The sequence below is a fragment of the Chionomys nivalis genome, chromosome 9, assembly GCF_950005125.1.
Source record: "Chionomys nivalis chromosome 9, mChiNiv1.1, whole genome shotgun sequence".
Taxonomy (NCBI): domain Eukaryota; kingdom Metazoa; phylum Chordata; class Mammalia; order Rodentia; family Cricetidae; genus Chionomys; species Chionomys nivalis.
In genome coordinates, this window is record NC_080094.1 from 53,672,230 (window position 1) to 53,695,598 (window position 23,369).

Genomic DNA, 23,369 nt, shown 5'->3' on the forward strand with positions numbered 1-23,369 from the left:
CTCAGAAGCAGAATCATTGGATCTCTGCTCTAGACCACCCTGGTCTACATAGTGGAGTTTCAAGCCAGCCAGGGCTACTTAGTGAGACCCTGTCTCCTAAAACCTGAAGGAGCATGGAGTCACATGTTCTGCCTGGATGGGTAAACTTTTATCTGTAGACATTTGAGCAGACTTCAGCTTTTTCAGTTACAAGTATTGTAGTGAATATAACTGGTATTTTTGCACACTTGAACAATGAACAAATCGTAGATTTTGCAATTTCTTTTTTGTTCTTCCATTGATGGGCATTGAAGTTTCAATGTTTTGCTTTTATAAATAATTTTGTACCTGAGATATATGAGATTAAATAAGCTTTAGAATGATTTTTGTAGATAGAACCTGCACACATGCATGAGTGCATGCACACACACAATACACACACACACACGCACGCACGCACATACAAATAAGAGTTTACATCCGGGCAGTGGTGGTGCATGCCTTTAATCCCAGCACTGGGGAGGCAGAGGCAGGCAGTTCTCTGAGTTCGAGGCCAACCTAGTCTATCAGGGCTAGCTCCAGGACAGGTACCAAAGCTATAGAGAAACATTGTCTTGAAAAAAACAAACAAACAAAAAAAAACCCAAACAAATAAAAGTTTACACTGTGTTTAAATTAGTTTTTTTTTCTCTTTGCTGGGACAAAGCATCTGGCAGAGGCAGTATAGGGGAAGACTGGTTTTTGGCTCTTAGTTCCATGGTCAGGAAAGCATGCTATCTGGTGACAGGAGCCTGAGGTGGCTTACTCACACTTCTGTGACTGACTAGGAAACAGAGATTGGGGCAAAGGGCGCTAAAGTCTGCTGTGACCGGCAGAGCCAGTCCTTTGGCTCCCTGCTGCCTCCAGTGAGGTTCTACCTCATCAGGCTCCATAGCCTCCCAAAGTAGCACCCCCAGCTGGGGACCAACTGTTTAAACACATGGGCCTGCGTTAGGTTGGGGGACAGACATTGGGTATTCAAAACTTTTGGAGACCAGCTTTGACCTACCTGGCTAAGAACATGAGGATTAGAAAAGTTAGTAAAGAGAACAAAGACACAAGTGAAAATAATAAAACAGAAACATAGGATAGTACTGGGAAGGAATTCCAGTGAATACTGAAATTTGCCTGTGATTAATTTTCCATACACTTTATACCCCAATACAAGAGGGAGGAGAAGGCGAAAGACTGCTTTAACACGATACAAAGGACAGCTAGAACAGTTACTGGCTTCAGAACTCAGACAGCAAGTCATTAATTTTTGAGAAAAGCATTCTGTTTATGTAGAGAACCCACTCTAGATTTAGTACCCTGAAGGCAGCCACTCCCTAGGTCAAGCCTCTTAATTCAAAAGAAAGAAGTATGCTTGAATTTTCTGACCTGTGGTCAGGGTGGAGTGGATATACCTGTATGGGCCATCTTAATGTCCAAAACATCAAGCAACCAGGCCCTAGGTGAGGGTGTGTAGCCATACTTGTTAACTTTAAGCAAACTGAAACTCTCTAACCTTCAGACAAGGTGGAAATAGGCTCACATTTTGGGGCCTCTACAAAATCACACAGTAAAGGCAGACAGTGAAATCTAAATCCTTCCCAGGGCTCTTTGCAATGTTAGTTTATTTTGAAGATTTTTTTTTTCCTTTTTAAGAGACAGGTCTCATATAACCCAGGCCTTGAACTGGTATGTAGTTGAGGATGATCTTGAATTTCTGATCCTTTTGCTTCTACCTCCAGAGTGCTGTGTTACAGTTGTGTGTCAAAATGCCAGGTGGAACCTAAGACTTCCTGTATGCTAGACAAGCAGTCTTCTACCTTAGCCGTACCAACCTTTCCCCAGAGGTCTTCTATTTAAATATAAGCATATACAACATGTCTTTCCTCCTCTGTATAAACAGTAGCACATGGACTCACTAATCTGTGCCTTTTGCTGTTTCTTTAGTTTGTTAGTCCCCCCCCCCCCGCCCTAAGACAGGGGTTTCTCTGTGTAGCTGCCTGGTCTTTTGTCTTCTGTTTAACAGTATAACTTGAAGAATATTATACATTAGGACATATATCTCATACTCTCTAGCTGTGTTGCATGTATGGCTAACCCACAAGTAATTCAATTCCTTAAAAACACTTGAAAGTTTAATCTATGCATTTATTTTTTATTTATTCATTTATCTAATGAGTGTGGGGGGGGGGTACACAAGTGCCACACTGTACATGTAGAGACCAGAGCACAGCTTGCAAGTATCAGTTCTCTTCTGAGACCGTGTTAGTGCAAGTCATCAGGTGTGATGGCAAGCATTTTTACTTGATAAGCCATCTTGCCGGTCCAGTTGATTCACCTCTTATTTTGTATTGATGAAGGATAAAATATTGCAAATTGCCTCGAAAGTATAGAGTTATGCCATTATTTGTACTCCTTGATGATTAAAAATTTACTTGGTATCTGGGTGTGGTGATGCACACCTTTAATCCCAGCACTCAGGAGGCAGAGGCAGGTGAATCTGCATTCAAAGCCACCCTGCTCTATAGAGTGAGTTCCAGGACAACGAGTACTGTCTGGAGGTGGGAGGGGGCTGGGGGAGACGACTTGGCTTTAAGGGTGTGGCGACGCAAGTACTTTCACACAGAGAAACCCTGTGCATTGGCGGGTGGTGGTGGGGGGAAAGGAACCTGACTTTAAGGTTGTGTCTACTGGCAGGCCTGTCATGCTGCAGTGTATGGACAGCACAAATTGGATTTAATGGGTTAGAGATTCGTACATAAAGGAAAAGGGCACAGAGTTAGGAGGGGATGGGGAAGCAGGGGGTGGAGATGGGGGAGGGCGGTCGTGAATATGATCAGTATCGTTGTGTATGTCTGAAAGAATAATATAAAAAGGACTTGTGAAAGTAAAAGAAAGTCTAATTGTCATCTTTTTTTCTTTTCAGTGGTGGGATCAACAAGTTGATTTTTATACTGCTTTCTTACACCATTTGGCACAATTAGTGCCAGCAATTTATTTTGCTGAGATGGACCCAGATTTGGAAAAGCAGGAAGAGAATGTACAAACATCAATATTCACTCCATTGGAATGGTACTTATTTGGAGAGGATCCGGATATTTGCTTAGAGAAATTAAAACACAGTGGAGCATTTCAGTTGTGTGGGAAGGTTTTCAAAAGTGGAGAAACAACATATTCTTGTAGGTAAGCCTCAGATGGTATAGGAATGGTTATAATTTATGGGTTATAGTTCGCATCATGCCTCACAATGTCTTTTCCCTGATTTGTCTATAGTATATTTACTCTTAAGTTCCTTTTACCTTAAGCTTTAAATCCACTTTTGCTCATAGAGTTTGCTTTTTAATACATGATTTCTTTCTTTTATCTTTATCTTTTTTTTTTTCTTTTTTTAGTTTTTTGAGACAGGGTTTCTCTGTAGCTTTGGAGCCTGTCCTGGAACTAGTTCTTGTAAGGCCAGGTTGGCCTCGAATTCACAGAGATTCGCCTGTCTCTGCCTCCCAAGTGCTGGAATTAAAGGCGTGCGCCACCACCGCCTGACACAATCTATGATTTCCTATTAAACACTTCTCACTCTTTTTTCTGTTCTTCAAAAGTATTTAAGAAATACATTTTTGCATTGTGTACATGTAATGTAGTCAGCATACTTTATCTGAAACTTTTGATATAAGGTATATTTCAGAATTCTGACTACTTCAACAGCATCTTAAGACCTTGTAATCAGCCGGGCGGTGGTGGCGCATGCCTTTAATCCCAGCACTTGGGAGGCAGAGGCAGGTGGATCTCTGAGTTCGAGACCAGCCTGGTCTACAGAGCTAGTTCCAGGACAGGCTCCAAAACCACAGAGAAATCCTGTCTCGAAAAACTAAAAAAAAAAAAAAAAAAAAAACTTGTAATCAAACAGCAAGAGATCTATGAGTATTCATAAAGATACACTCATGAGTAACATAGAGCCTGTGGTCACATGTCATGCCAAACACACGCACATGCACACACACACGCATTCCCACACATACATACATACATACATACATACATACATGTGTGTGTATGTATACACTTAATTATCTTTTAGATAGGGTTTCATTCTGTTGCCTTTGCTGGCCTAGACCTCACTATGAAATTACATGCCTGAGCCCCAATATCCAGATTTTGTACATGTGTTAAAACTTATGCTTGTGCACATTTGTTTGCTTGCTTTGTTTTGCTTTTCACCGCTAACTGAAATTTGGTTCAAACCCACATAGTAACAAAACCTTCCAGAAGTTTTGTTTTTTAGAACTTGTAGGTCAAGGGTTGTGTGGGAACAGCTGGAATATAGGTTAGTGTAAGAGGTCAGTTGTCTGGCAGGTGTAGGCCTTTTGTTTTGGGTAAAGGAATTGTTTTAAATATCATTATATATTAGAGAAGTTTCTTACTCTACATTCCTGCTTGAAATTTTTGATTTTTTATACTTTTAATTTTTATTTATTTATTGAGACAAAAACATATTATGTAGCCTTATCTGGCCAAGAACTCCCGGTATAGATCAGGATTGCCTCAAACTCAGAGATCCACTTGGGACTTAAAAGGTGTGTACCTCCATGTCCAGTGGAAATTTTTGACTTTAGATGTTAGCACCACTTTTTGTTTTTCTTCTTTGTTTACTTGCGGTCATTTAGTTTATAACTATGCCTTTTTAGACCTTATCAGCAGAGTTTCATGGTTTATGCTTGATTGTCATTTTAGGTTTCACTGAGTATGTATAGTTATAGTTTTGTGTGTCCTACAATGTTTTTATTTTATGAATGCATGTCTGTGCCTAGTACCACAGCGTTCAGAAAAGGGGACCTCTGGAACTGGAGTTACAGGCAGTTGTGAACTGCCTTATGGGTGCTGAGAATCAAATCCAGGTCCTCTTAGAAGAGCAACCAGTGCTTTTAATCACTGAGCCATCCCTTCAGCCCTTAGTTAAGTTTTCAAAAACAGGTTTTGTTTTTTTTTTTATTTTGTTACTTTCTCAGGAAAAAAAATAGTTAAACTCTTGCATTTGTATTATATTTTCTATGTTGTATAACAATTTAGTTTTTCTCTTAGAAATTTTAAACCAAAGCACAGTTTCAACTACATCATATAAACATTTGTAGCCATTATCTTGCCAAAATTTCTTGGAAACATTGTGACAGAGAGGTTAGTGTGTAGAAACCAGTTAAACAGGCTACAATGTCTAGATAGTTCCCTCTACCCCAAGAAAAGACATTACTAATTAATTCAAAAGTGTTAATAGTGCCAAGGGAGATTATTATAGAGATCTACAAGTTGTCAAAATAAATAAGTAACTGTGGGGTACACAGCCCAATACATCTGCAATACAACCCTTATACCTATAGAACAGTCTAGAAAAGGCCGGGGTGGAGGTGGGGGGATTTTAAGAGTCAGAAGACCAGGGCACCTGATCCTAGATAGTGTCTTTCTAAACACGACAGGGAAGCTACACCCATGAAATCTCAGCATTCCAGTGCCCTAAATAAGATCTCCTTTTTTTTTTTTTTCTTTTTGGTTTTTTGAGACAGGGTTTCTCTGTGGTTTTGGAGCCTGTCCTGGAACTAGCTCTTGTAGACCAGGCTGGTCTCGAACTCACAGAGATCCGCCTGTCTCTGCCTCCCGAGTGCTGGGATTAAAGGCGTGCGCCACCACCGCCCGGCAAGATCTCCTTAATGATAGCACCAGTTGACATGCCAGCATGGGCAGGAAGATTTCACAAGGTCTTACCCTAGACCAAGTGCTGCTGGCAGCCAGTGACTGCTGAGAGAGGGAAAGTCTGTTTTCTCCAGGGACAAGCTCCCTTGTAGGTGCTCCAGTCACAGTGGGCAGCCCCAAACACATCTACACATGAGCAACACTAAATGGACTCAGTAGGGTGTATGCACGTGCACATACGTGTATGTGTGTGTGTAATGAAGAGGTCATGAGTTTGAGAGGAAGTGGAAGAGAACACAGAACAAGTTGCAGGTGAAAGAGGGAGGCATAGAGATTATGTGAAACACAGTGTTTATATGGAATTCTCAAATTTTAAATTAGAAACTACTCTAAACAGATTAGAATATATATTTTTACAGAGAATTTTAAGAATTTTGGCAACCTTTATGTCCTATCAGCTGTTTAAAATTCACCCTTTTCTCCTTCCTCTGGTCCTAAAATTCCTTTTGTGTATGTATTTTTGAGACAGGTATATATATGTAGCCCAAACTAGCCTTGACCTCACTTTGTAGCTCAGGCTGTCTTTCAGCTCTCAGCAGTTTTCCTGCCTTGGCCTCCAGAGTGCAGATGTGTGCCACCACACCCAACTCTAAAATTTATTTTTAAAAAACTTAAATTCTGTACCTTGTAGTAACTTATGTTTCTCTGAAAATATGAAATAGAATTGTGTACTGTAAACATTTGTAAGGAAAAAGTGAGGAGAGATTTTTGTTGACGCAGAGGTTACTTCTTATGTGCCAGGTGCTGTTCTAGGTGTTTGGGATCCATCACTATAGAAAAGAAAGATCCTCCCGCTGTTATGTTTATATTCCAATAAATTTTGTCTGTATTGAAACCTCAGTTATAGTGCACAGTGTTTATAAAATGTGGCAATTTTCTTCATGCAGATAATGAAGAAAAACATAGTTTTCTATGCAATTTTCATATAATTTTTCAAATAATTAACAGTTCGAAGCGAGGTAACACTAAAAATTATAAACTAAACATCCTGTGCTCTTGAATGTGTTAGAAATGAGACTAAAATTATGACAACAGTGTTGTCTGTGTTTCAAAGTGTTCTTTTGTTTTATTTTTCAAGACAGGGTTTCTCTTTGTAGCCCTGTCTGCCCTGGAACTTACTCGGTAGACCAGGCTAGCCTTCAACTCACAGAGATCCGTCTGCCTCTGTCTCCTGAGTGCTGGGTCAAAGTGTTCTTAGAACTGAGGTTTTGTGGCATTTTGTGTTCATTTTGTCAACACATAGGAAGCTCACTCATTTAATAATACCTTAAGTATTAGTGCACATTGGTTTTCAGAATCTAATTCTTTATCTTTTTCAGGGACTGTGCAATTGATCCAACATGTGTTCTCTGTATGGACTGCTTCCAGAGTAGTGTTCATAAAAACCATCGTTACAAGGTATGAAAAAAATCATAAAATTATATAGGAAGAATCTGATGACTATCTAGTCCAAATTTTTAAGCAATGTCTCATTTCCTGCTAAATAGCACTGATGTATAGTTAAATCGGTCCCATGCTATCTCAAGAAGTCTCTCCTTGCAACATTTTGTTGTGACATTAACGAGACAGGATAAAGCATATAAATCACTTAAAGAGTAAATAAAAACTGCCAGGCAGTGGTAGCGCATGCCTTTGATTCCAACACAGGAGGCAGAGGCAGGCAGATCTCTGTGAGTTCCAGGACAGCCTGGTTTACACAGAGAAACCCTGTCCCAAAAAAAAAACAAAAATAAATGAATAAGTTAAATTAAATAAAAATAAACCTTAAAAATAAGTAAGCAAATAAATAAATAAAGCCCCAAACCTATGTAACTACTGCCAAGTCAAGGACTGGAACAAGGCAGGTTTCGGGAGCTCTGCCTTTGTCCCTTCTGGACCTCAGTCACTTTACCTTTCCTGAGAACACTCTTCACTCTGCTTGATGGTAGTGGTGTCTTTGACTTTTTCTCGTTCCAATATATCCCTTAAATCATAGTGGAAAGTTTTATCTATTTTGAACTTTATATAGATGGATTCATATGGTACATAGTTCTTGTTGAATAACCTTATATATGTAGCTGTAGTTTGTTGGTCTTGATAAACTATAGTGTCTTTACTCACTATGCTGCATGTGGATAGGTGGATTGTTCCAACTTGGTACCGTTAATTCTGCTGTGGACATATTTGGTACACATAGAGGATTCTCTAGGTTGTATATCTAGAAAAGAATTGTTGTTATAGGGCATATGGATCTTTAGCCATACTTGGATAATGTATGAAGAGATTGTATTAGTTACAGAGTCTTAAGCCTTATGTGTGGGTTCCAGGTTCCCACATCCTCAGATGATTGGCCCTGTGAGTTGTTTTAAAGTTAGTGATTCTCAGGACCTCCGGAGTGCAGTAGGCAGCACAGCAGCCTCACAGTTTGGTTCTTGTTGTGCTACCCCAATTAATTATTAGGGTCTGAGGTTTTGCCTTTTCTGTTGAATTATTAGACAATCTTGTTATTGGAGCAAAAATGTATTTCTCAAATAGTAGTGTGGTTCTATATTCTGGGATCAAACAGACATGATAATTGATATTTCTCTTTAATTTATATATACAATATACACTTATATAATATACATATATATATATATCATGCCTCAAGTACTGTGTAAAATGTAAATAACATTTTGAAGATACATTATCCTTATCTTTATTAAAACTTCTAGGCCAGCCTGGACTACATAGAAAGACAGGCTTTTGAAAAACAAATACAAAAATATTATGCCCACAAGCTTAAAGAAATTATTCTTCAGCCGGGGGGTGGAGGGTGGCACACACCTTTAATCCCAGCACATGGGAGGCAGAGGCAGGTGGATCTCTGTGAGTTTGAGGCCTGCCTGGTCTACAGAGCAAGTTCTAGGACAGGCTCAAAAGCTATACAAAGAAACCCTGCCTCAAAAATAAATAAATAAATAAATAAATAAATAAATAAATAAATAAATAAGAAATTACTCTTCAAAGGAGTCCATGGAAAATGGAGCATTTTTACAGTTGATCACACAGAGAACTTTAATGGTATTGAAATTCCCTCAGTCTGGACTCAAAGTTAGCAGTGTTAATTTCATTGTTAAACTTTGTATATTATCTGTACCTTGTGGAGATTCTTTTGGCAAGAAATCCCTAATAAAAGAAAGAAATATAGCCTGTTATAGTGGTGCATGCCTTTAATCCCAGGGAGGCAGAGGCAGGTAGATCTCTGTGAGTTTGAGGCCAACCTGGTCTACAGAGCGAGTTCCAGGACAGCCAGGACCACACAGAGAAACCCTGTCTTGCAAACAGAACAGAACAGAACAAGAACCCCAAAAACAAACATTGGGAAGGTGTATGTAAGGGCAAGAACAGACTCCGTCTCCAGATGGTGGGGCAAAAAGGCAACTGTAATTTTTATTTATATTCTTCTGTACTATTCAAAGTTTTCCCACATAATTTTCAGTATATTGCCTAGGTAAATATGTAATTTTGTTTGAGTTTGAGTCTTTGTGTTGAACTTAGAGCCTTACACAAGATAGGCAAGCACTTTATCATGGAGCTAGATTCCCAGTCCTTATTTGTCGATCTTGGCAGTGCCAGAGATTGAATCCAGCATGCTTTGTACACACGTCAGGCAAGAGCTCTCTCGTGAAGCTATAGTCCAACCTAATAAATACGTGTTTTGAGGTGAAGGTAGCGAGAATTGAATTTAGATTTCATATGTGCTAGGCAAGTGCTCTACCACTGAGCTATACTCCCAGCTCTAGTAATTTTCTAATGCTATAATATTTGTATGTTTTGCGTATTTCTGAGACAGGCTGTTACTCTGTAGTCCTGGCTAGCCTAGAACTCACTTTTTAGCACAGACAGTCCTTGAACTTACTATTTACTACAGGTTGGCCTTGAGCTGGCAGTAATCGTCCTGTTTCATCCTCTCAGATTTGAAGACAAAATGCAAATATATATGCATCATGCAGAACAGAATTCTAGAATATATAAAGTCTGCTGATTCTCAAATGCACCCTAATAGATGTTTTGTCTTTGTTTTTGTTTTATAGACAGGTGTGTAGCCCAGGCTGGTCTTGAACTCAGAGATCTACTAGTCTCTGCCTCTTAAGGGCCAGGATTAGAGGTATATGCTACCATACCTGACACTAATAGCTATTTTTATAATTAAATCTTAGCTGCCAGCTTTGCTTGTTAGGTTCTTTTGATCTTAACAGCCAAATTCATTTTTAAGAAATGTTATTAAAAGTTTCTATGTCCTAACACTATGAGAGACATAGAAGGTAAGAAATACACAAGGTCTGACCTGCATCCACAAAAGGTATATAGCCAAGTGGGGATACAGGACATACAGATCAGACAGAGATATGAATAGGAAAGTGATGGAGAAGAGGAGATTGCGGGTGGTTTTGTTTTCATCTCTGGGTATGTTCTAATTGGCTTTGGGATGTGTCAGTAAAAGACTATCAAGCGGGCCTGATTCTTGGTATCAGCTTCTAGATACCAGAAGACTCAAGTGAATGTGGAGCTGGGGAGTGGTGGCACCTGACATTAATCTCAGCACTTGGGAGGAAGAGGCAGGCAGATCCCTGTAAGTTCAAGGCCAGTCTGGTCTACAAAGTGACTTCCTGGACAGACTCCAGAGCTATGGAAAAAACGCTGTTTTAAGAAACAAACAAAAACAAACAAACAAAAAAAGGTGAATGTGGCCACAACTTTCATTCTATTTGATCAAGTTGTGTTATGCTGATCTTTGACTCTTAGAATTAACTTACATATCAAATCAAATAATTGGTCACCTCTGAAGGGACAATAGTAAAGTGAGTAGCAGAAGATATGCTGTTAAATGTGGCTCAAACTTTGTTTCTTTGTTGTTCTCAAATACTGTCTTGGACTCTTTTGGCACTGAAGGTTTTTCTTGGTCTTCTGTTCTTTATATACTTTTCATGTTCAATACTATGTTGCTTTAGACCAGCGGTTCTCAACCTGTGGGTTGCAACCCCTTTTGAGGGCAGATATTTCTATTTTGATTCATAACAGTAGCAAAATTACAATTATTAAGTAGCAACAAAAATAATTTCATGATTGGAAGTCACCATAACATTAGGAAGCGTATTAAAGGGCTCAGCATTAGGGAGATTGAGAACCACTGCTTTCGACAAACATCATATGATGCTGAGAGTAGAACCCAGGACCTTGGCATGTAGTCCATCACTGAACTACATTCCAGCCTCCCTCCCCTGGTTTGTTTGTTTGTTTATTGTATTTGCTTGCTTTTTGAGACAGGGTTTCTCTGTATAACAAACCCTGGCTGTCCTGGAGCTCTGTAGACCAGGCTGGCCTCAGACTCACAGAGATCCACCTGCCTCTGCCTCCCAAGTGCTGGGATTAAAGGTGTGTGCACCACTGCCTGGCCCTCCCCTGTTTTTAAGACAGTTTTTACACTGTAGCCCAGCATAATCTAGAGTTGTCTGTGTGCTCAGTCCAGTCTTGAACTCATGTCATTTCTCCTGCTTCAGCTTCCCAGGTACTAGAGTTACAAGTGTGAGCCACCTCTCTCAGTTTCATGCTGCTTTTACATTTCTTGTTTATTTGTGTGTGTGTATTCATGTGCATACATGTGGAGATCGGGGTCGACGTTTAGGAATGAGTTCTGTTCTCCCACTGTGTGGGTTCTAGAGATCAAGCTCAGGCCATCAGGCTGGCAGCAGGCTTGCCTCACCTTTGCTTTGTGAGCTGTGCCATCAGCAAAAGCTTTTATTTTTATATGAAAAAGTATATATATTAAATTAATATTAGACATATTAAAACGCACTTGAGATTTGGTACAGAACGGTAGATTGTTTGAGATAGAAGAATCTGTGCTTTTAATTTTGAAAAATTTGTTCCTCAATTTTGTTATTATAAAATGCTTATAAAATTTACTATCTGAACCATTTTTAAGTGTGTGTGCAGCTTGGTAGCATTAAGTATTTTAAACTCATACTGTGTTCCTATTGCATTCATCTCCATAATTAATTTCACTTTGTAAAACACAAACACATTAAACAATGGCTTTCCATTCCTTGCTTTCCCCCTGGTAACCATTATCCTACATTCTGTCTCTGTGAATGTGACTTTTGTAAGTGCCTCATAGTAATGAAAGCAGGCAACGTATGTCTTTTGTGACTGGCTTGATTTAACATAAAGCTCTCAAGGTTTAAGTGTAGTATATACCAAAATTTCCTCCGTTTTTAAGTTTGAATAATAGTCTACTATATAGCACATTTTGATTATCTGTGTATCTATTAATAAACTCAGATTGTTTCAACACAATTTTGGTAGATTCAGGTCAGGTCTTTTTCTTGTGTTGCTGTGCCAATTTTAAACACTCATTAAAAGGACATGGGTCAAGGCTAGAGCTTATTTAGTGTTTAAGAGCACTCACTGGCTGCTCTTGCAGAGGACCCAAGTTCATTTTCCAGCACCCGGTAAGTAGCCCACAACCATCTGTAACTCCAGTCCCAGGGGATCTGCTGCCATCTTCTGACCTTCACAGGCACACAAAATTGCACGTAGACAAAAAATACTCCCACACATGAAATAATAACTCTGAAAAGAAATAAAAACAAGAAGGGTATGAGAGCTGAGCACGGTGGCGCATACTCGTAATTCTAGTACCAGGGAGGTTGAGGCATGATTAAAAACTCAAGGTCTCAACAACAGAAGAGATGCAGAGATATTCTTATAACTGTCTCCAAATTATCAATCATTAAATAGTCTCATTGTTCTAATTTGCCTTTTATTAACTTTTTTATAGTTTAATTGTACCATTTTTTTTTATTGTTGTCATTGCTTTGTTTTGTTTTGTTGGTTGTGGGGTTTGAACCCTGTACTTCTTGGATATTTTATCAGTACTTGGGCATTTGAGCTACTACCCTATCCCTTGTTTCTTTTATGTATTATTTGTTTCTATTCTTTTTCATTTTCTCTTGCCTTTCCTCTGAATATGTTTGTATTTTAAGTTTTTAATTATTTTGTTTTTGAGACTGAGTCTCACTAGCCTTGGATGGTGTGGAACTCACTATGTAGACCAAACTAGTCTTGAACTCAGAGAGGTCCGTTTGCCTCTGTTTCCCAAGTGCTGGGATTAAAAGCATGTATCACCATGCCTTAACTCTTTTCAAGTATTTAGTCAGGCTTATTGATGTGTAAATTATATACACTAACATCTATTCTTTTAAGTGTCGTGTTTTGTTAAATTTAGTGAATGTATACATTTGTGTGATTATTTAGTAATAGTTACTAGTATTAAACTAGAAACATCCATAGAAAAAGTTGTGTGGTGCCCTAGCTTCTGGCATCTATGGAGCTGTTTTCTTTCCCTATATTTAAGCCTTTTCAAAATTCTTTTATTATCTTTCACATTAATTTTATTATTTTATTATCTTACATATTAATCTTCAATTCTGGCTTCTTTCATGTACATCTGCCTTTGAAGTCCTGGGCCAGCAGTTAGTAGTATGCCGTTGTATTCATGTGCTGGTTCATTTATTCAATCACTAGTTGGTCGGCATTTGGAATGTTTCCAGATATTTTTTAAAAAATGTATTTTTATTTTATGTGTATGAGTGTTTTCACTGCATGTATATATGTGTACATGGATTATATGCATGTCTGGTGTTTCTGGGGCCAGTAGAGGATGTTAGAACTGAAGTTATTGATGGGTGTGTGCTGCCATGTGGATGCTGGGAACTGAACCCCACACCTGTAGGACCAGCCAAGTGCTCTTAATTGTTGAGCCATTTCCCTAGCTCCTGCTTTTGGCTTTTGAAAAGAGCTGCTTTGCTATTATTATATATATCACTTACGTTTTTATGTTCAAGTACAAGTCTTTGTATAGATCTAAGTTTTCATTTCTCACTGTAAGAGTGGCATTCTGTATCATAATGGATGGCTAAAGATTTTTCATCTGGGTTTTTTTTGTTTTTTGGTTTCTCTGTGTAGCCTTGACTGCCCTGGAACTTGCTCTGTAGACCAGGCTGGCAGACTTTTCTGTCTTTTAAATTTGATTTATGCTGCCATTTATTTTATTGACTTAAAAAATGTTATTCTTGACTTTATTTATTTTTTGAGACATGGTCTCACTGTATATTCTTGGTTGACCTGGAACTTACTATGGAAACCACTCTGGCCTCAAATTCAGAGACCCGTCTGCCTCCTGATAGCTGAGATTAAAGGTATACAACCACATGCCTGGCAAATTTGCTAAATTTTGTTCCTAGATTTTGTGCTTTGCTTTTGTGATACTACCTATTCTACTTATATTTGCTTTTATATAAAATATACATTTATTTTTTTCAAATTCACATATTTTGATATCTTTATCAAATCTTACAAAATTTCATATATATGTCTTATTTGTTACTTCTCCAATGGTTGCCCCATTATTAAGGCCTCTATCTTATTTTTCTCCTTCTTGACCTTTTATCTAGACTCAAGTGTTTTAGTTTGTTTTGTTTTGAGTTTCCCCCAAGAGCAGTGTCTCGTGTAGTAGTGAGGTTAGTCTGGAACTCTCTCTGTAGCTGGGACTGACTTTGACTGACCCATCTCCCTGCTTTCACTACTTACATGCTGGGATTACAAACGAGTGTCAGTCTGTCCAGTTTTAGTCTCAGTGTCCTGTGAGTCCTTCCTGTTACCAATGTAATAGCTGATTCTCTTACCGCTTTCACAGTTGCTGACTCTCTGAAGTTCAGGCAATACAGTGTTTCCATTCCTCTACCAGATTCCTATTGTGATTTGTTCTTAGCTCTGAAGTTAACTTTAGAATTATGACCCCCATTTTCTGAAGTTTCCCGAAAGGCCTCTCAGATGAATGAAGCTCCTTCTCTAGTACAGGGTCAATAAACCGCAGTCTGAGTAAAATCTGGCTTGAGTGTTTGTGTGGATCGCAAGCTAAGAAAGGCTTCTGTATTGTTAGCTGCTGAAAGTGTGGCTAACAGGTGGTCTGTGCTCCCTCACTGTATGTTTGAAGGGGAAGTCCTAAGAAAAAGTCTAGATCACATTGTTCTTATCCTCTACCTGAGTTAGTATATTTTAGATTTTTTTTTAACCCCTAGGAACACTGAAAAAAATGATTTTAGTTGCTATAGGAAATTAATGTAAATGAAGATACTGTATTAAATATTTCTTAATTACTGTATATCATTATATTGGTTTTGACGAGCTAAAAATAGATAAATTTTTAAAAAAAAAAAGCCAAGGTGGTGCATGCTTTTAATTCCAGCACTCGGAGGCAGAAACAGGTGGATCTATGTGAGTTCAAGGCCAGCCTGGTCTACAGAGCAAGTTCCAAAGTTACACAGAGAAATTCTGTCTCAAAAAAACCAAAAAAAAAAAAAAAATTACGTAATAAAAAAGTTCATACTCAAGCATTTTAGATTATAAAGATTTTTTCTTTTACTTTCATCCTCCATTAATTCACACTTAATCAGCTGGGCGGTGGTGGCGCACGCCTTTAATCCCAGCACTCGGGAGGCAGAGACAGGCGAATCTTTGTGAGTTCGAGGCCAGCCTGGTCTACAAGAGCTAGTTCCAGGACAGGCTCCGTAGCTACAGAGAGACCCTGTCTCGAAAAAACCACAAAAAAAAAAAAAAAAAAAATTCACACTTAATCAAAAAGCTATTATTTTTAAAATGAGAAGTCATATTTCAAAAACTTATACATTCAGAAAGTCCATTTTTGTTATGTTGAAATATTCAGGTAGTTGGTATTTCTTTGGTAACTAAAATGATTTTTGTTCTATCCTGATTCTTTTATATCAAATACAATTAATTGGCATGTTGGTGGATATTTATTATTTGAATCAAACTTCTTACTTTTCATTGTTTTATAAGAAAGTTTGGCCACTCATTTTTCGTTTTTTAGATGCACACTTCTACTGGAGGAGGGTTCTGTGACTGTGGAGACACAGAAGCCTGGAAAACAGGCCCCTTCTGTATGGATCATGAACCTGGAAGAGCAGGCACTACAAAAGAGGTAAGAAGCTTAATTGCCATTTGAAATTTTCTGAAATTTGATGAAAATAAATGTTATAAATATATGAGTTAAGATGAATTCCATTTAGAATCCAATATTTTTGTTCTTTTTTTTTTTTTTTTTTGGTTTTTCGAGGCAGGGTTTCTCTGTGGTTTTGGGGCCTGTCCTGGAACTAGCTCTTGTAGACGAGGCTGGTCTCGAACTCACAGAGATCCGCCTGCCTCTGCCTCCCAAGTGCTGGGATTAAAGGCGTGCACCACCACCACCTGGCTCAATATTTTTGTTCTAAAAGTTAATTATAAGAACATTTTGTTTTCTACTCTAAAATTTTCTCCAGAGGGAATGAATGCACACATGCCCAAAATGAATTCAAAATACTTTTTTTGTGTGTAGTATGTTATTTTATTTCTCAAATATGGAATGAGTTTAAATATACATCATCTTTTGTATCATCGAGCAGCACATCAAAACCAAATTTAACTTGATTTTTAGGCCTCCCACCCCCCAAAGATTGATTGATTGATTGATTGATTATGTATACAGTGTTCCTCTGCATGTATGCCTACACGCCAGAAGAGGGCACCAGATCTCATTACAGATGGGTGTGAGCCACCATGTGGGTGCTGGGAATTCTTAACCACTAAGCCATCTCTCCAGCCCTCAAAATACTTTTTGTTAGTCAATGTGAACAATAAGGATAATGTATAGCCCCAAAAGAACAAAATGAGGGTGCTGGAGAGATAGCTCAGTGGTTAAGAGCACTGGCTGCTCTTCCAGAGGTCGTGAGTTCAATTTGCAGCAACCACATGGTTGCTCACAATCATCTGTAATGAGATCTGGTGCCCTCTTCTGGCATATGGACATACATGGAGACAGAATGTTGTATACACAATAAAATAAATCTTTAAAAAAAAGAACAAAATGAAGTTGTTAATAGATAAGAACAGAATATAATGACTATAAAAACAAAGTGAGCACATGAATTCAGTAATTGCTTTTCTTAAAGGGAAAGATAAAAGACAAAATGACTCAGTGGATACATTTTTTGTTGACTGATTTTTTTTTTTTTTTTCGAGACAGGGTTTCTCTGTGTAGTTCCATAGCCCCTCCTGGAACTCGCTCTGTAGACCAGGCTGTCGGGAACTCACAGAGACCCACCTGCCTCTGCCTCCCGAGTACTGGGATTAAAGGTGTGTACCACCACCGCCCAGCCAGTGGATGGATACAGTTTAGTCAAGGAAAAACTTGAGCAAGTCTGGATATAGACACTTAGATAGGAGGTGGGAGAGAGCTAAAGGACCACAGATACAGGTGAAGTATGGGACCCACAAAAGACTGCTGAAGGATTATCAGGTAATGTGCCTAAAAGTGAATTGTTGGTTTTGTTCTTTTGAGGCAGGGTCTCATTACATAATCCTGGTTGTCCTGGAACTTGCTATGTAGACTAGGCTGGCCTCAAACTCACAGAGATCCTCCTGCCTCTGCCTCCCAAGTACTGGGAACACTGCACTCAGCTTTAAAAATGAATTGTTTTATCAGACAGTGCAAGGTACCATTTAAAGGCCAAGGGACTACTTGGTAGGTAATCATTGAAATACTTGGCAAAATTGCCACCATGTAGCATTTCCCTCCATGCACCATGCTCACAAGGTTTCATAGATAAATCCTTGAAAATTCCAAGGATTATATACTTTTTATGCCCTTTCAACTATTCTGGATCTCCATATAAGCAGTGAACACATCTGAGGCCCAGATGATGCTCTTTGCTGACTTTTGTTTGAAAATCTCCCTAGGTATTAGAGTTGGGCATTGAAGTCTTCTGCTGTTATTGTGGATGGACCTGTGTGGCTGGTTCAGCCTTTTAACATTTGTTTTATGAAATTGGTGGCCCCCAGACTTAGTGCATAGATACCTACAATAGCTATATCCTCTTGATTGTTCCTTTTATTACTATGTGGTGATTCCTTTCATCTCTTCTAATTCCCTTTGGTTTGAGTCTTGAGGAATTGCTATGCCAGCTTATTTACAGCTTCCCTCTGTTTGGGAGGTTGGTTTCTGACCTTTGACTCCCAGTTTTTGGATGTCTTTGCCAATTATGTGAATTTCTTGGTGATAGCAGATTGTTGGATCTTGTTTTTTAATTTTAGTCAATTAGTTCAATTTAAATTGAAAGGTCAAGGGAATTTGTATTCAAGGTTATTATTGAGGTTATTGTTCAAGATTTACTATTACTGATGGCTTTGTTGGCTTCTAGTCATTGGGAGTTCATTCTGTTCTCCTGATAGTTGTCAGAGGTTTGTTGACTTGCCATGTTGGATATGACTGGTCCTTCACATTTCTCTGTCTTCTTGTGCCATGTATGCTTTCTTGTGTTCTTGCAGATAAAGCCGACTTTCTTCTCTGGTGAAGTGCTTTCTGAAGTGCTGACCTAGTTGTCATGAATTGCCTTCGCATGTACTCATCTTGAATACTGATGTCTGTGTCCCTTTTACTTGATAACTTTCCAGGGGATAGCAGTTGGTTTGACAGTTTCAGGGCTCGCACTATATTACATCACACATTTTCTGGCTCTGAGTGTTGCTGTCGTTCTGATCTTTCTGCCTCTGAATGTGAGTTGGTGTTTTCTTTTACAGATGTTAGTATTCTCTGTTTCATTTAAATTTAGATATATGCCATGGAGAGGTTCTCCTCTGGACATATTTAAGAAATTCTTGATTATAATTTTTAAAAGTAGATTGTCTAAGCTTCTTTATGTAATTTGCCATAACTCCTGCTAGGCTATGAATATATAGGTTAGGTCTCTTAAATGTATCTGAGATTGCTTACAAGTTTTGGTTATCTGCATAATTTATTTTTCCTTTATGTATACCTGTATGTGTTACTGTTTTGACCTGGGCTTTATCTCTGAAGTTTGTCCTTAATCCTTGGTCTTGATCTGCTATGGTTTTTCTTTGTTTGTTTCTTTTGTTTTCATTGTCTCAAAATTACTGGAACTTTCATTTGTCTGTATCTTTCTTGTGTGGATCCTAATTGACTTCTTGACCATTTATGGAAGTCCTCTATATGGTCGCTGACCCTTTTTAAAGAAATAATCTTTGAACTCTCTTAAGCATTTTAGCTATCTCATTACCTTTGTTCTGGTATTTAAAAGTTGTGAGTTCTGTAAGAATGGCCAAGATCAAAAACACTGATAACAGCTTATGCTGGAGAGGATGTGGGGTAAAGGGAACACTCCTGCATTGCTGGTGGAAGTGTAAGCTGGTATAGCCCCTTTGGATGTCAGTGTGGTGATTTCTCAGAAAATTAAGAAAAAACCTACCTCAAGATCCAGCAATACCACTTTTGGGTATATATCCAAAGGATGCTCAATAGTACCACAAGGACATGTGCTCGACTATGTTTATAGCAGCATTGTTTGTCATAGCCAGAACCTGGAAACAACCTAAATTAAATGACCCTCGACGGAAGAATGGATAAGGAAAATGTGGTACATTTACACAATAGAGTACTGCACAGCAGAAAAAAAAATGACATCTTAAAATTTGCGGGCAAATGGATGGAGCTAGAAAACATCATTTTGAATGATGTAACCTAGACCCAGAAAGACAATTATCATATGTACTCACCCATAAGTGGCTTTTAGACATAAAGCAAAGAAAAATCAGCCCACAGTCTACAATCCCAGAGAACCTAGACAGCAATGAGGACCCTAAGAGACATACATGTTCTAAACTACATGGGACATAGAAAAAGACAAGATCTCTTGAGTAAATTGGGAGCATGGGGACCACGGGAGAGGGTAAAAGGGGAGGGGAGAGGTAGCAGCGGAGTGGAGAAAAATATAAGCTCAATAAGAAAAAAAAAGTCGTGAGTTTGTGGAAGTGTAGTGTAATGCTGTATTTTTTGTATCTTTTGTTGTGCTTTGTGCATGTATTGGGAGTTAAGTGGCCTCTGCTTTTGGTTCTCCTTTTTCTCTCTGTTTTGTTGATTTGATTTGTTTTATGGGAGCCCTCCTGGTGCTTTGTCTTTATGTTCATTTGGGGAAAGCTGACTGAAGGATGGTTTGTTTGACAACAGTCCCAGTGTGAGCTGCAGGAAACATTCCTGTGCTTCACCTTAGAGCCCAGCATGGCTTTGAGACAGCAGCCCTAAGGTGCTGATTGGAGAAACACACTATGAAGTTGTTTTTTGGTTTTGGGGCTAAGGGTATCAGTAAGTCAGGAAGTGAAGAGGGAATAGGGGAAAGGGGATAGGAGAGGAAGTAAGAATAAGCAAGGTATTTGGGCTAGAGGGATGAGACGCAATAAAAATTGTCTGTTAGATGTAGAGAAAATAATCTGTTACTGACTGTGTTTGTACATATCTGTGAATGTACTGAAAGCCTTTCCTTGTCTGCTGTTTTGTTTGTATTTGTTTCTTTGTTTGATACGCGCTCCAACAGTAAGTATAGCCTAAGCTGGCCTGAAACTTGCTGAGTAGCCTAGGCCAGCCAGCCCCTAACTCTACTGATCATCCTGCCTCAGCCTACCAAGTGTTGGGACTGCGGGCGTGTACCATTTAATGGTTGTCTGTTTACCACCTGAAACCCAGGAGCAAAGGTTTCAATTCATTGAGAATGTTGCAACAGAGGGAACATGCCAGACTGCAGGGAAATTATTTACTAGAGTCTGAGCTACTTTTTAGCAGGTATACCCTATAAAATGATACCCCCACCCACAGCAACCATTAACTGCCAGCTGTCAGTCAGGATAGGATGGGGCCTCAGGTGCCCTCTCTATGAGAAAATATTAAGCCCAATCTTGTGTAAGTTTTGTGTATGTAACCACAGCTGCTAAGAATGCTTGAGGCAGGCAGTGGCTGTGTCATGTCCTGGGGCATCTTTTTACCATCCCCTATTCCTACTACACATAGCACCTATTCTCTTGCTCCCCCTGTCTTCAGCAGTGTCTTCTCTGAGCCTTGGAGGGTGCCACCCAATGCCTCAATGCCTTAGCACTCCATCATCTGTCATTTCCTGTTGGCACTTTGACCTCTGCATTAACTGTCCTTACAGCTATCGGACTCTTCTTTGAGGACAGAGAACACTAGCATATGTGTATAATCATGAGGATTAGTAGGCAGTTTACCTTTTTTTGTGTGAGATAGGGTCTTACTCCATAGATAGTGTTGTCACTGAGCTCATGGCCACCCTCCTGGCTCAGTCTCCCAAATGCTGAGATTGAGCACGAGCCACCATATACAGCTCAAATTGTACACTTAAATGTGTAAATTGTAGTGATACTGCTTATGTCACAATAAAGTTGTTATTAGCAGCTCACTTATGAAAGTCCTAGTTAAAATACTTAATCTGGACATCACAAAACCTTCAAAGCAACTTCTAGTTTAAAACAACAAACAACGATACCAGGAAAAATATAGAATATAGGTGTTTGGTTTTGTTTGTTTTGCCTTTTAGCAGAAAATCTGGTCATCTTCATGAAGAAAAAAGATGGGGGAGGGGCACTAGGGATGGGAGATTAAGTTAGATGTGGATGTCCAGCACTTGAGAGTCACAACAACCAAATGCAGTCTGTGGATCTTGGTCTCAAGAAACGTTTATAGACGCTAAGAGGAATGGAGCTGGGGAGATGGCTCAATGCTTGAGATCATGTACTGCTCTTGCAGAAGTTCAGTTCCCAGCACTCACATCAGGCAGTTCCAAGAGGATCTGACATGACTGTCCTCTGCAGACGGATACATGGAAACACACACACACGCACATGCGCACACACACACACACACACACACAAACCAACTAACTAACTAAATAGGGGACTGGTTCCAGAGGATCTGGCACCCTCTGCTGGTCTCCCAGGGCACATTGTGTGCTACAAACATGCACGCAAAACATTCTTACACATAAAAATAAATAATAATTTTTTTCTAGCTTTTCGAGACAGAGTTTCTCTTTCTAGCCCTGACTGTCCTGGAACTTGCTTTGTAAACCAGGCTAGCCTTGAACTCAGAGATTTGTCTGCCTCTGCTCCAGGAGTCCTGGGATTAAAGAAGTACATTACTACCGCCTGGCTAATAAATCTTTTAAAAAAGAAAATAAAAAGTAAATTCTTTTTAAAAAGGAGGAAGAATGATTAGGAAAATTGAATAAGTTCTGTTAGATAATATTTAATCATATATATTTTTAGATAAAATAATGGTTTTATGATATTCTTTCTTATTAAAAGATACATACCATTGGGACCAACCTAGGCCCTCTGCATGTGTGTGATAGTTGTGTAGCTTGATCTGTTTGTGGGGCTCCTGACAGTAGAATCAATGCCTGTCCCAGGTGCTTGAGCAAGCTTTTGGGAACCCATTTCCCATCTAGATTGCCTCACCCAACCTTGATGTAGATGGAGGAACTTGGTCCTGCTTCAACTTGATGTGCCATGTTTTGTTGACTCCTGTGAGTGGCCTGCCCCTTTCTGAATGGAGACAGAGGAAGAGTGGAGGGGGCAGGTAGAAGGGGGGTGGAGGGAGGGAACCAGAGGAGAGGAAGGAGAAAAAACTGTGGTCAGTATGTAAAATAAATGAAAAAAGTTTAATTAAAAAATGATGCATATCAAAGTACTATATAGGCATGATGGCATATGCCTTTGATTTCAGCACTTGGATGGTAGAGGCAGGTGAATCTCTGAGTTCAAGGAGAGCCTGATAGAAACAGTGAGTTCTAGGGTAACCAGGGGTACACAGAAAAACCCTGTTTTGAAAAGCAAAAAATAAAAAAAAACTAAAAAACAATGTACTGGAGTATGAAAGTCATGATGACTGTATTTTACCTTAAAATATTTGAACAAGAATAAATAAAATGTGGAAAAATGTTGCACTGTTAAGTTTAAATTAAGGGGTATTTAAAGGGTCTGTTTTTCTGCTTAAAATTTTTACTGATAATTTTTTTTTAATTCACTAAATTGATTAACACTAAAGAAGTAAAAGTTTATAAATTGCTCCAGAGCATGGGAGAAAAGAAGGGAGGCTTTGTACATTTGTTCTAGGAAGCCAGAAAACACTGATGTCGGATCTAACAAGATGTAGGTGTTCTAGATCAGTCTTATTAACAGTTTCACGCTGAGATCCTAATACAGCATTAACAGGTGAATTCATACATGTTAGGATACAACACAACAGGTTTCTTTTAATACTTTGTTTTTAATTGAGCTATATGTTTTCCTCCACTCCTCTTTTTTCCTCCCCTCTCCCCTTCCACCTTCCCCCTTGCTCCCCATGCTCCCAATTTACTCTGGAGATCTTGTCTTTTTCTCCTTCCTAGGTGGATCCATGGTTTTGGGTTTTTTGTTTGTTTGTTTGTTTTTTATTATTCATCTTTATTTTACAGCCCTGATGCAGCCTCACCCCGTCCTCCCCTTTCAATCCCCCAACTATTCCCCTCCCACATCCCTTCCTCTTCCATCTTCATCCAGGAAAGGGCAAGTCTTCGAGTATCAATAAAACATGACACATTAATTTGTAGTAAGACTAAGTATCTCCCCTTGTAGTCTGGGCAAGGTGAGCCAGTATTAGGGGCCCAAAAGCCAGTAAAAGAGTAGGAGACAGCCGCTGTTCC

At 39.0% G+C, this 23,369-nt stretch overlaps 1 protein-coding gene across 1 annotated transcript in view; it reads left to right on the top strand.

Moving 5' to 3' along the window:
* Window positions 1-23,369, top strand: part of Ubr1 (ubiquitin protein ligase E3 component n-recognin 1) — a 136,890-nt gene that overhangs the window by 9,380 nt on the left and 104,141 nt on the right. Inside the window, exons 2-4 of the mRNA XM_057780438.1 lie at window positions 2,936-3,192; window positions 7,065-7,143; window positions 15,659-15,769. Coding sequence (XP_057636421.1) covers window positions 2,936-3,192; window positions 7,065-7,143; window positions 15,659-15,769 — 447 coding nt within the window. The remainder of the gene's footprint in view (window positions 1-2,935; window positions 3,193-7,064; window positions 7,144-15,658; window positions 15,770-23,369) is intronic.